Below are 12485 nucleotides of genomic sequence, written 5' to 3' on the forward strand. Positions count from 1 at the left end.
ACTGTTTTAGTGAAATGGTCAGTATAGAAGTCAGACTGCTGGGAATAATTCTTTTCTAAGGAAGTGGAGAGACAGTGGGTGTCCGTCAGTAATTTGAAAAATGTGGCTGAGAAAGAAAATTAGGAAAGTAACTGGAAGGATAACAGAATTAAGGAAAGAACACGTGTACCAGAAAGAGTGAAGATAAGGGGGTAACGGAGTACTCAAGGTCATACATGAAATAGAGATGAAGAAATGGTGAGAAAGGAAGGCAAAATAAATAAACAGAAGTGTTGAGATAGTGATAATTGGATGTTTCTTTTAAGGTAGAACATTTTATGTACCACTGAGTGTGCAAGAAAGTCACATTTCTAAAATGTGACTAAAAGTCACATTTGAATAAAGTATTCGGTTCTCTTTGCTTTAAGAGTAAGGAAATTGATACTTCGTTATAATGCTTTGGTTGAAGCATTAAAAAAAAAAACTATCTCTTCAGAATCAGATATAAGTCCCTTATTATATAAAAGCAGAACACCTGACTTTTGTAGCATCAGTTTCACTAATATCCCTACCTAATACATCTTTCACTTACTGATGTTTCCAACTTCATGCCCCAAATGTCAGCAAGCTGTAGTACTTTTTTAAAGTACTGCTCCAGTGTCAAGCAGTACTGCTGTTATACCCAGCTTCTGTGCCAGAAGTACACAATGCTGGTTTTCCCTGCCAAAACAAATACTGCAAACATGGACCCTGTGTGTCATCACCAGTTAGGAGTTTTGCTCCAGGTGCCAGTTGCAGCAATGAGATATAGGTCGTTGTAGTTCCCTCACCTCCACTCCAGTCATTTGAGGACCCCTTTCAAAGACAGATTATTAGAAGGCCAGAAATTTCGCCCAAGTTGCAAATATGTTCAGCAGTGACTCTCAGCAATGACTTTTCACACACCCATTTTTTTTTAAATGCCAAAGAATGCAGTCTACACTCCAGCGTATCCTTCTAAGAAGGTTCTCCTTACCAATATTCTAGAATACCACAACCTCTTAAATTTTGTTGTCTTTCCTAAAGAATGGAGCATTAAGTTAAAGGTGATTTATCTTGTTTGCTGATATTTAGAATCTCTCCTATGGTAATATCTGTCGTAAAGGAAATCAAATCATGGCTTTGAAAGCTTTACCAGTATGCATTTCAGAAATCATTTCTACTACTCTGAATAAAGAACCAGAAAATAAAGTCAGCTCCCCTAATTCCATAGTGATCAGAAGCAAATAGTTAATTATCTGTTAGGATTAGATAAGCTGTGGAGCAAGCAGAATGGCTAAAAACAGGTAATAGACTCTGCTATAGGTATGGTAAGTCTGTGGACTTTCTGCAAGTTCCCAGTACTGAGTATGTTAGGTCATATAAACATATCCTTTTCAACTGCAACATAGGTAGTAGTCTAGGGTCAGTGCTTATCAAAAAATTTTTAAAGATTTTATTCCTTTATTTGAGAGAGAGAGAGCAGAAGTGAAGGACAGAGGGAGAGGGAGAAGCGGACTCACCGCTGAGCAGGGAGCCCAACACGGGCTAATCCCAGGACCCTGAGATCACAACCTGAGCCAAAGACAGACACTTAACCCCCTAACCCCTCAAATTTCTATATGCATAAGAATCTCTTGGACATCAGAATCAGATTCTGATTCAGAAGCCTGGAGTGGGAGGGAGGGGTGTGGATGATTATGCTGAGATTCAGCGTTTCTAACAAACTCCCAGGTAGTACTACTGATCTCCAGACCACACTTCGACTAGAGAGGTTCTGCGTGGTAAATAGCAGTTAATATGACCTTGCCCTTGGGCTCTAGAATGTGGCTGCAACAGTGACTGCTTAGAGCGATGCCTAGCATGTTTTTTTTGTAAAGAGCCAGATGTAAAGAGTAAATATTTTGCGTTTTGTGGCCACAAGCCATATTCTTCTTGATTTGTTTCTGTGCTTGCTTTTATAATTTAAATTTTTTTTTTTTTTTTTTACCCTGAGATATACCCTCAGCTTTGACCAAGAAGCTGAAGTCAGCCATTGGGCTTGTCAGATTAGCCCATGGCTTTCAGGCCCGACAGATAGAAGTCCCTTATTTCATCAGGCTTCTTGGGATGACTATCGAAGAATCATAAGGATTCCAGTTCCAAAAGCAATAAAGGAACTTTATAAGAAGATCTCTGTGTTTGTTGGAGGGAGGGAAATAAAATTATATGGAAGAAAATTTTTATTTGATAACATAAAAAATGAAAACTGAAACTATTCATATTTAGATCATAAGTAAGATCTGGGTAGAACTTTACCATGGACCAAGATGCATTTGACTTCTTTTAATTTATGTGATAGCAAGCTATTCTGTGTGGCAAAACAATAGCCAGTTATGGTTATAAGAAATTGGTCAAACTTCTGTGTGAATCTCAGATCTTCTGCTTAATAGGTGGGTAACTTTGGCCAAGTTACTTAACTTTTCTGAGACATCATACTGTCCCTGGGGTTGTTTATAAATAAGAATGTGTACTTGAAATACTTAACATAGTGTTTGGAACTTAGAAGAAACTAAATGGTGGCTGTTACTATGTTATTGTGGTCATGACTGAATTCTATAAAAGAATCAGCTCCATGACTAATTGTCGCACTATTCTTTAAGGTAGATTATGTCCTAGATTGTCATCCTCATGGCATTTATGTCCTTCCTAATAATGTCTCTGCAGACATAATGGGGAAATTTGAACCGATAGCCTTTAGTAACAACATATTTAACTTTGCAAAACTATCGGAAACCTCAGTAGTAATCAAGACAAGTCACTCTTCCATGTTTTGTTTTGTTTTTACTTCTTCACGTATTTTTAAGGTGAGATTTCTTTGGATTTGCAAAATCCCACCTTTAAAAATTGAAAGATTGTTTGATACAGTATCTTCCCAACTTGGTTATCAGTGCTTATTCTCATCACTTACTTTGAGGACTATTGGAAACAGTTTTGCTTCAGTGATTTTCTCTTTCTAATTTCAGTTCAGTGTTGGACTGGATAATGAGGATATAAATGAAAACTTTTGTCTGCCATGTCAGGCATTCAGTCATTAGTGGTTAAAGTAACAGTATTACCAGTGTTCTTGTTTAAGAAAATTTATAGAAATTTATAAGATCTAAAGCATTGAGTAACCATAAAATGCTTTTATTTTTAAGTAAATCTTTATTTTTTTTAATTGGATGGAATGTTTGAATTTCTTTTTAAAGTTTAATAAATTGGCTTTTGTTGTTACTGTTTTTAATCAAAGGAAATCACCCTAATACCAATAAATAAGAATTGCCATCTTAAAATCAGAAGCTACTAGTATCTAAATAACTTTTGTTATTCTAAATACATACTTTATGTTTTTGGTGTGTTTCATTATATAGTTATTTTTTCAAATATGTAGCATAAAATAACTTGTTTAAATCTGTGGTTGCAAGTTTTTGAAAATATCTCTTTTAGCTTTTAGTAAAACATGGAGGAGATTTATTTGCCGAGAATGAAAATAAAGATACTCCTTGTGATTGTGCTGAAAAGCAACACCACAAAGATTTGGCTCTCAATCTGGAATCACAAATGGTGTTCTCACGAGATCCCGAAGCTGAAGAAATAGAAGCTGAATATGCTGCATTAGACAAACGAGAGGTAAGATATTGTTTTGTTTTGTTTTTAAATTAAAAAATTATGTGGATTTTTTTATTTTCATAAGTTCGAATTTTATTATATGGTGATTTTATATTGTTTCATTTTTCTACTTTAAAATCAATTCATGTGGTCTTCTTCACCATCATCTACATGGCCATGATTATGAAAATACATGTAGAAAACCTGGAAGTGGCAACTGTCCTCTAACATATGTAAATATGCTTACTTATATTTATTTATTTTAAAGATCTATTTATTTGAAAGAGGAGGGTAGGAGGGTAAGGGGAGGGACAGAGGGAGAGAGAAATTCCAGTAGACTCCGCGCTGAGCATAGCACCCCACACAGGGCTCAATCTTACAATCCCAAGATCAGACCTGAGCCAAAACCAAGAGTTAGACGCTTAAGAACCACCCAGGCACCCGTGCTTACTTACGTTTCAGTGGAGAGGCTGATGTGTAATGTGAAGCCCTGACCATTCCCACTGTTCTAAAACTGCAGACCTCCTGTTCCTTAATCTTTCCCTATCTTCTGGAGTGCTCTTAACAACAAACATGCTTTGGTAACTTTTATCTTATAAAACAAAAACAAAACCATTTCTCCATTGACTACTCTTTCCTAGCCCTGCCCCTCTCCCCCTTCAGTGGTAGCCCCATATCTCTGATCTTCTGAGAAAAACAAAATTTAAGAACTGTCTATACGTAACCAACTTCCTCACCTTCCATTCGCTCTTCAGCCCTTTGCAGTGTGACTTTCTTCCCTTCTCTTGTGATGGAAGTGCATTTGTCATGGACATCAAAAGTCACCATGTTGCCAAATCCAGTAGGTATTGCTCTCTCTTCACCTTACTTGAATCTTTCGGCAGCACTTGACAAAATTGACCATTCCCTTCTTAGGAGAACATTGTTCCCTTAGCTTCAGGAACATTGTTCTTTGGTTTCCTTTAAGTCTTTCTTGTTTCAATAAATATTACCTCCATCCACTGAGTTGCTAAGGCATAAATGGGCAAGCATTCTCAATTCCTCATTTCTTCTTATGTTCAAACAGTCTGGGAATCTTGTCAATTTTACCTCCAAAAGTGTAATCTGAATCCATTTACTCTTCCTGATCTCTACTCATGCTGTCCAAGGCCCCCTCCATCTGAGTTTCCTAACTGGCCTCCTTCCTTCTATTTTGATCCCTTTAGAATCCATTTTGTACCCATTTTGTACATTTTTAAACTTAAATTAGATCATATAAATCCCTTCTAAATTACTTAGTAGCTTTTCATTGTACTTAGAATAAAACCCAAACTGTTTGCTCAGATATAGGACCTTATATAGTCTCACCACTACTTACCTCTCCAACATCACCTCAAAGCTTTCTCAGCAACATATTTTGCTCTAATTATAATACCTAGACTATACTGAGGCTTTTGCATTTGCTGTTTCTTCTATCAGAAATCTCCCAGTTTTTCTCTTGGCTGGCTTAGTAGTTCTTCAGAGAGGCCATCTTGGGCTATTTTTTCACAAATAGGTCTCTCTCCTTATATTATTCTTTACCATAATGCCCTATTTTTATAATACTCATCACATGCTATAATTATTTTGTTTATGTATTTACTTGTTTTTTACTTTTCTTTCCTATTAGATTGTCCGCTCCATGAGGGCCAGCATCATAACTGCCTTAATCAACAGAGTATTTTTATTGTTTGACATAGTGTGCATCCATAGAAGTATTAAGTAAATTATAAAACACAATAAATTTTTTCCTCCCAAAATTATTCTGGTTCCTCCATGTTCAATGCCAACTTGATTCTAAAAGGACTTATACTAACTATTGTTTCCATGTACTCAGAAAAATAATTGTATTGTTTGGGGTTTTTCCCCATGAATTCTCAACAGTTTTTGAACTTCTGTACTCTCCAGATTGTTAAAGGAACTGAGTTTCTTGGAATTTAGAAATTTGTGGGGTTTTTTTTGTTTTATGTATTTATTTATTTATTTGACAGAGAGTGAGAGAGCCCAAGCAGGGGGACTAGTAGAGAGGGAGGGAGAAGGAGAAGCAGGCTCCCCGCCAAGCAGTAGCCCAATGTGGGGCTCGATCCCAGGACCCTGGGGTGATTACCCGAGCCGAAGGCAGATGCTTAACCATCTAAGCCACCCAGACACCCCCAGAAATGTATATTTCTTTACCCTTTTTGTTTCCTAGGTTATTTTGTGGGAATTCTTATTCAGATTAAGTATACAGAGGAAGAGAGGATGATGTCCTAAGCACTTTACGTGGTTGTTGAATCTACATTGTAATGGTGAATAACAGTTATGCCCCTTTCTTTTTTTAAGTGAGGAAGATAAGTCAGAAAATAGCTGAATAATGTACCAGGATCAAAGTGATCTAAACCTGATTGTTCTGACTTCTCTATTTGCTATACTGCCTATCTTTTCATACTCCATCATCTTGAGTCAGGCATAGAAACTATTACTGTAGGGTGCTTGGGTGGGTCAGTTGGTTAAGCAGCTGCCTTCGACTCAGGTCATGTTCAAGTCCCACATTGGGCTCCCAGCTCCATGGGGAGTCTGCTTCTCCCTCTGACCTTCTCCCCTTTCATGCTCTCTCATGGTCTCTCTCTCAAATAAATAAAATCTTTAAAAAATTAAAAAAAAAAAAGAAACTATTACTGTAATATAAAATAATTTAGTCAGAAGGCAACATTTGAATAATAATCTAGAAATAATGTGACATGATTAAATTGAAAGACATTTATGAGTATATTCAGGCTATTATATCAAAGATACTATCTTACAAGTAAATCAGAAAATAATAGTAATCATTATCAATCGATTTAAGATCTAAATGAACTTAATATAACTATAATAGACTATTAAGTTAAAAAAAAGTTACAGAACAGTTTGATACTAATTATATAGAAAAGACTAGTATGTATTGAGAGAAGAGTGAAGTATACCAAAGTGGTAATTATGATTATGAATAATTTTTTTACCATTATTATTTTTTCTATTTACATGCATTTCTTAAAATCTATGTCTATTTATGCTAAAAAAAATTTTTTTTTAATTTCCTCCTTTCTTACTCTACCCCACAGTGGGAAGTTTCTTGTGTGTGCTACCAGACTTAAGCAAACATATGTGATACAGAATTTTTAATGTAAAAGTAGGGTCATATAGTAAGTTATATTGAGTATTTTTAAATTTTTTTTTAATTGAAGTATAGTTGACACACAGTGTTATACTAGTTTCAGTTGTACAGCATGGTGATCAGCAAGTTTATATGTTATGCTGTGCTCACCACAAATATTTGGTCACCATAAATTGCTATAATATGTCACTACACAACACTGTTACAGTACCATTGACTTGATTTCCTATGCTATACCTCTTATTTCTGTGACTGACTTATTCCGTAACTGGAAGCCTTATTTCTCCAACTCTCCTTCATCCATTTTGCCCACCACCCACCTCTGACCATCCCTCCCTCTAGCAACCATTAATTCTCTGTATTTATGTGTCTGTTTCTGCTTTTTGATTTTTTGTTTATTCATTTGGGGGTTTTTTTGATTCCCCATATAAGGGATATCATATGATATTTGTCTTTCTCTGACTTATTTCCCTTAGCATTATACCCTCTAGGTCCATCTAGAGTTGTTATAAATTGCAAGATCTCACTTTTTTTTTTTTAACAGCTGAATAATATTCTATCAGGTATGTGTAGGTACACCACATTTTACCCATTCACCTATCAATGTGCGCTTAGATTGCTTCCATATCTTGGCTATTACAAATAATGCTGTAGTAAACATAAGGGTACATATATCTTTTCAAATTAATGTTTTTGAGTTCTTTAGGTAAATAACCCAATAGTGGAATTACTAGGTCATATGGTATTTTTGTTTTTAATTTTCTGAGGAGTCTCCATCCTGTTTTCCACAGTGGCTGCATCAGTTTACATTCTCACAAATAGTATGTGAGGGTTCCTTTTTCTCCACATCCTTGCCAACTCTAAAAGAGTTTTTCAACTTAACAATACATTATAATTCCTAAGTCAGAACATATGATCTACGTATTTTAACCATTTACCTATTAATTTAGATATTTTTTGTTACTAAAAACAAGACTAAAGTGAATATTTATCTACTTGTTACATATTTATCTTTATCCAGTTGTGTCATTCTTGTGGTTTAAAACATGGATCTGGGGCACCTGGGTGGCTCAGTCGTTAAGCACCTGCCTACAGCTCAGGTCGTGATCCCAGGGTCTTGGGATCGAGTACCACATCGGGCTCCCTGCTTAGCAGGAAACCTGCTTCTCCTTCCACTCCCCCTGCTTGTATTCCCTCTCTCAGTGTGTCTTTCTCTGTCAAATAAATAAATAAAATCTTGAAAAAAAAAATGGATCTGAAATCACACTGACTGGATTCATATCTTACCCCCATGACTGACTTACTATATGACCTTGAGGAGTTTATTCAGTCTCTCTGCTTCGATTTCTTCTTCCTTAAAATGGAGATCATAATGGTCCCTGCTTTGTAGAGTTGTAGTGATCCTTAAATGAGATATATGTAAATACTTGGAACAGTACCTGAGTCATTATATGTGTTATTTAAATGTATGCTGTTATAATCATGATCATTTTATCATTGTTGTTACTGCATGTATATACACATTTTGAAAGTATATTCCCTATAAATTTGTAGAAATTGGTTTGATGGATCATGAAATACATACATTTCATGGTTTAATAGATGTTGTTAAACTGTCCTAAAACATTATATCAAATTATTTTCTTCTAGTAGCATATTAGAGAATATGAAAGAATGTTAAATATTAAGAATATTAAAGAATTTCCTCACATTTCTGCTAGCATTAGATATTATCAGTGTTTTTAATTTTTGCTAGTTTAGGTAAGTGATACCTATTTGAATTTATTCGATTATTCTATAAATTTATTGTTTATTTGCTTTTTTCCCTATGGATTGTTTGTATTTTCTTAATGCTTTCCAAGAAAACTTTATTTTTCTTTATCCCAAGTTTTTTACTTAGAATATTCAGATGTAAATTTTTCTTCCTGTGTGGCTTCTGAATTTGTGTTTAGGTTAATATTATAATCATATGCCCCTATATTTGTCCTAGTTTTATAGTTTTGTTTTTAATCCATATTAGATTATTTTTGTCTCTTATTTCATAATGTAAAAAACAATACTTTCGTAACTACTTGTACACAAATGCTTATAGCAGCACTGTTCATAATAACCAAAAGTTGGAGATGACCCAAATCTCTATCAACAGATGTGGATAAATAAAATGTATGGTATACATATACGATGGTATATTAATCATAAAAAGGAAAGAAATACTAACACATGCTACAATAAGGGTCAGTCTCAGAAACATTGTGCTATGAGGAGAAGGCAGACACAAAAAGTCCGATGTTAAATAACTCCATTTATAGGAAATATCCAGAATAGGTAAATCCATAGAGACAGAAAATACACTAGTGTTTGCCAGTGTCAGGGAAGAGGAAGGACTAGGGAGTGACTACTATTAATGGGTATGGAGTTTTATTTTGGAACGTTAAGAATGTTTGGGAATTAGATGCATGTGGTGGTTGTACAACATTGTTGAACTGAATTGTACATTTTAAAATTGAGGATTTTTTAAAGACTTACTTTATTTGAAAGAGAGAAAAGGAAAGCACAAGTGGGGGTGGGGAGAGAGAGGCAGACTCCCTGCTGGTCAGGGAGCCCAACATGGGGATCTCTTTCAGGACCTTGAGTTTATGACCTGAGCTGAAGGTAGATGCTTAAACGACTGAGCCACCCAGGTGTCCCTAAAATTGTTATTTTTAAGTAATGTGTGTTTCATAGCAATTTAAAAAATAAAACCAAAAAACAACACTTTCTTTAAAATTCATTTTGTACTTTCTGCTTTGACTCTGATCAACTTTTGGATTATTCTGTCTCTGTTCATAGTTTTACATGGTCTGCTATGTAATTGTATTAAACTACATAATTAGGTAGTTTAATATTTTATTTATTTATTTGAGAGAGAGAGACAGTGAGAGAGAGAATGTGCGAGGAGAAGGTCAGAGGGAGAAGCAGACTCCCCATGGAGCTGGGAGCCTGATGCGGAACTCCATCCCGGGACTCCGGGATCATGACCTGAGCTGAAGGCAGTCACTTAACCTACTGAGCCACCCAGGTGCCCATAATTAGGTAGTTTAAAAGGTTCATATTCCCAAGATTTTTTTTTTTTTTTAAGATTTTATTTATTTATTTGACAGAGAGAAATCACAAGTAGGCAGAGAGGCAGGCAGAGAGAGAGGAGGAAGCAGGCTCCCTGCTGAGCAGAAAGCCCGATGTGGGGCTTGAACCCAGGACCTGGGATCATGACCTGAGCCGAAGGCAGTGGCTTAACCCACTGAGCCACCCAGGTGCCCCCCAAGATGTTTATTTTAGCTAAGTTTCTCAATTCAGTTAATGATTTAGACACTGTATAGTATTTTATATCTATAATTTCTTCTTGATACATTTTAATTAAGTTTTCCTTCCAATTAGTTTTAAATGGATAAAATCTATTTCTTCACCCATCATTCAATGAAACTCTGAGTGACTAACTACTCTGCCAGACACTTTTAGGAGCTTGAAGATACAGTGAGGAACAAAGATAAGGTCCTGTCTAGGTGCTTATGTACTGGCATCAATACAGAAACACCCAAATTAAAAAAAAAAAAAAGCACACAAATAAGGTTAAAAAAGTCAATGAACACAATTTGTGAGAATGGTAACTGCCATGAGGAAATAAAAACAAGATGGTTTGTTGGAGTGATGGCTGGGAAGAGTGTATTTAATTTACATAAACCTGTAAGAACAGAACAGAGAAACTGGTGAGTTTTGGACCTAGTTAGGGGTCAAGCTCTGTAGGAGTAGACTGTGTGACTCTATGTGGGTAAATGGAGGGAAGACGGAACAATATGTTGTTATGAAAGCCATCTAACGAATTTCCCCTGCCGCTTCTCTCTCAGTCAATAACTCAGGAAGGCTCAGGCTCTTTTTCTGTCAGGAAACCCGTACGGTAGACATTGCCTTAGCTGGCTTCTCTGGTTAGCAGGTTTAGCCTACCGTGCAAGAGCAGCTGCCTTCCTCTTACATCAAAATACAGATCAGGGTAGACCAGGCCTTAATTCCAGGGGAGGACAGCTGAGTAAAAAGAGAGGAAATGAAACAAAGGGAAGGGTCTGAGAATCCTAGACATTCTCTAGCTGTTCTTTCCCCTCTCTCCTCCTGGCTAAGCTCATGGATCAGCTGATGAGAGATTGATATTAAGAAGAATTGGAAATATTCTTTATTCCCTGAGTACCTTTCACGTCTTCTAAAATTTTAACAATTACTAATACATTTGGGTATATAAGTACCCATTTTTCATTTTTTAACAAGTATGTTTTACCTATATAATTGGGGAAAGCTGTTTTCATTGTGGAAAGAAATAAATTTTCATAAATACTTTGTCATAGTCTTTTCTGAAACAGTTTTTGAAGATACTCTCACTTTATACATGATAGCCAAAGGGTTAGAGTTTGTATGTTGGGCTCTTTCACATTTTTTCGGTGGTATTTTGGTAGCCGAAGTATGCACTAGTGCAAAAGAGGTACTTTTATTTGCTCTTACCTTTTTAAATTAGTTTCCTTGTTCTTTCTGTGTATCAGTACTGACTGCTTTGAAGGTTAATACTACATTGTGTTTAATTTGAAAATAGAAGCAGTTTATCTTTCCAGCAAGAAAGAGAAAGGCACCTTCATTTTAATCGTTCTTGCAGAAGAGAGGGCTAGTGCCCACTTGGGACTGAGCAATGTATTGAAGTGCTTCACAGACCTAATTACAGTTCTGTTGCAGAGATTCAGAGTTAATATGTTACATGTTCATGAAGGCAGTATGTCTTTCTGCTTCAAGAACTATTTTTCTTCCATTGTAACCTAAATTTAAAACTGAATTTTTTTAGATTGCTTTATATTCTCTCTTTTTAAACATACCTAAGATCAAATCTCATTTGGCTCACATAAATAAAGTAGAATGGTAGCTAATCTAAAAAAGAGCATTTAGATTGGATGTTATATGGGAGTGTTGAATCACTGTATTGTACACCTGAAACTAATATTACACTCTATGTCAAGTAATTCAAATAAAAACTTAAAAAATAAAAAAAATAATAAAAAGAATATTTAGGCAATAATACGAGGAAGTGCACAGTTGCCACCACTAGGAATGTCAAGAAATACCCATTCTGGTTGCTGAGGCAGAAGAGGTATCTGGAATCCCAAGTCTAAACTTGGAACATATTTTTTAGAAGTAATGTTCTACATAATGTGTAAGTTCTCTACTGGAGTGAATACTATAACTTAACCATAAAAGGATTTCTTAGATTTTTGCAGGGGAAAGTGTGGTTCACAAATTAGCTGAAAAGCAAACTGTACATGATAATTTGGGGATTATAAAGGTTAAGAAATTTATCATGTCAACTGATAAAAATTATCCCTGTTAAATAGAATCTCAGTCATATGTGGTTAAATAAGAATTGGTGAAAGGAGGGCGCCTGAGTGGCTCAGTTGTTAAGCCTCCAACTCTTTGTTTTGGCTCAGGGTGCATGGAATTGAGCCCCACTCCCTTCCTCATTGGGCTCCCCATTCAGTGGGGAATCTTCTTTGCCTCCCTTCCTCTCCTGCCCCTTCCCCTATGCGTGCTGTCTGTCTCTCTCTCTCTCTCTCAAATAAATCTTAAAAAAAAAAAAAAAAAAATTGGGGAAATGGTTTCCGCAAATACCCCCCAAAGTGAAGCAAGAAGTACAGTAGCT

At 35.8% G+C, this 12485-nt stretch overlaps 1 protein-coding gene across 6 annotated transcripts in view; it reads left to right on the top strand.

Moving 5' to 3' along the window:
- The window catches only part of ANKIB1 (ankyrin repeat and IBR domain containing 1), a 259272-nt gene that overhangs the window by 185155 nt on the left and 61632 nt on the right, over positions 1-12485 (top strand). For all 6 annotated transcript variants that reach the window (XM_047694615.1, XM_047694616.1, XM_047694620.1 and 3 more), the window contains one exon: positions 3466-3648. In XM_047694615.1, the coding sequence (XP_047550571.1) occupies positions 3466-3648 (183 nt within the window). The remainder of the gene's footprint in view (positions 1-3465; positions 3649-12485) is intronic.

The sequence above is a fragment of the Lutra lutra genome, chromosome 11 (assembly GCF_902655055.1).
Source record: "Lutra lutra chromosome 11, mLutLut1.2, whole genome shotgun sequence".
NCBI lineage: Eukaryota > Metazoa > Chordata > Mammalia > Carnivora > Mustelidae > Lutra > Lutra lutra.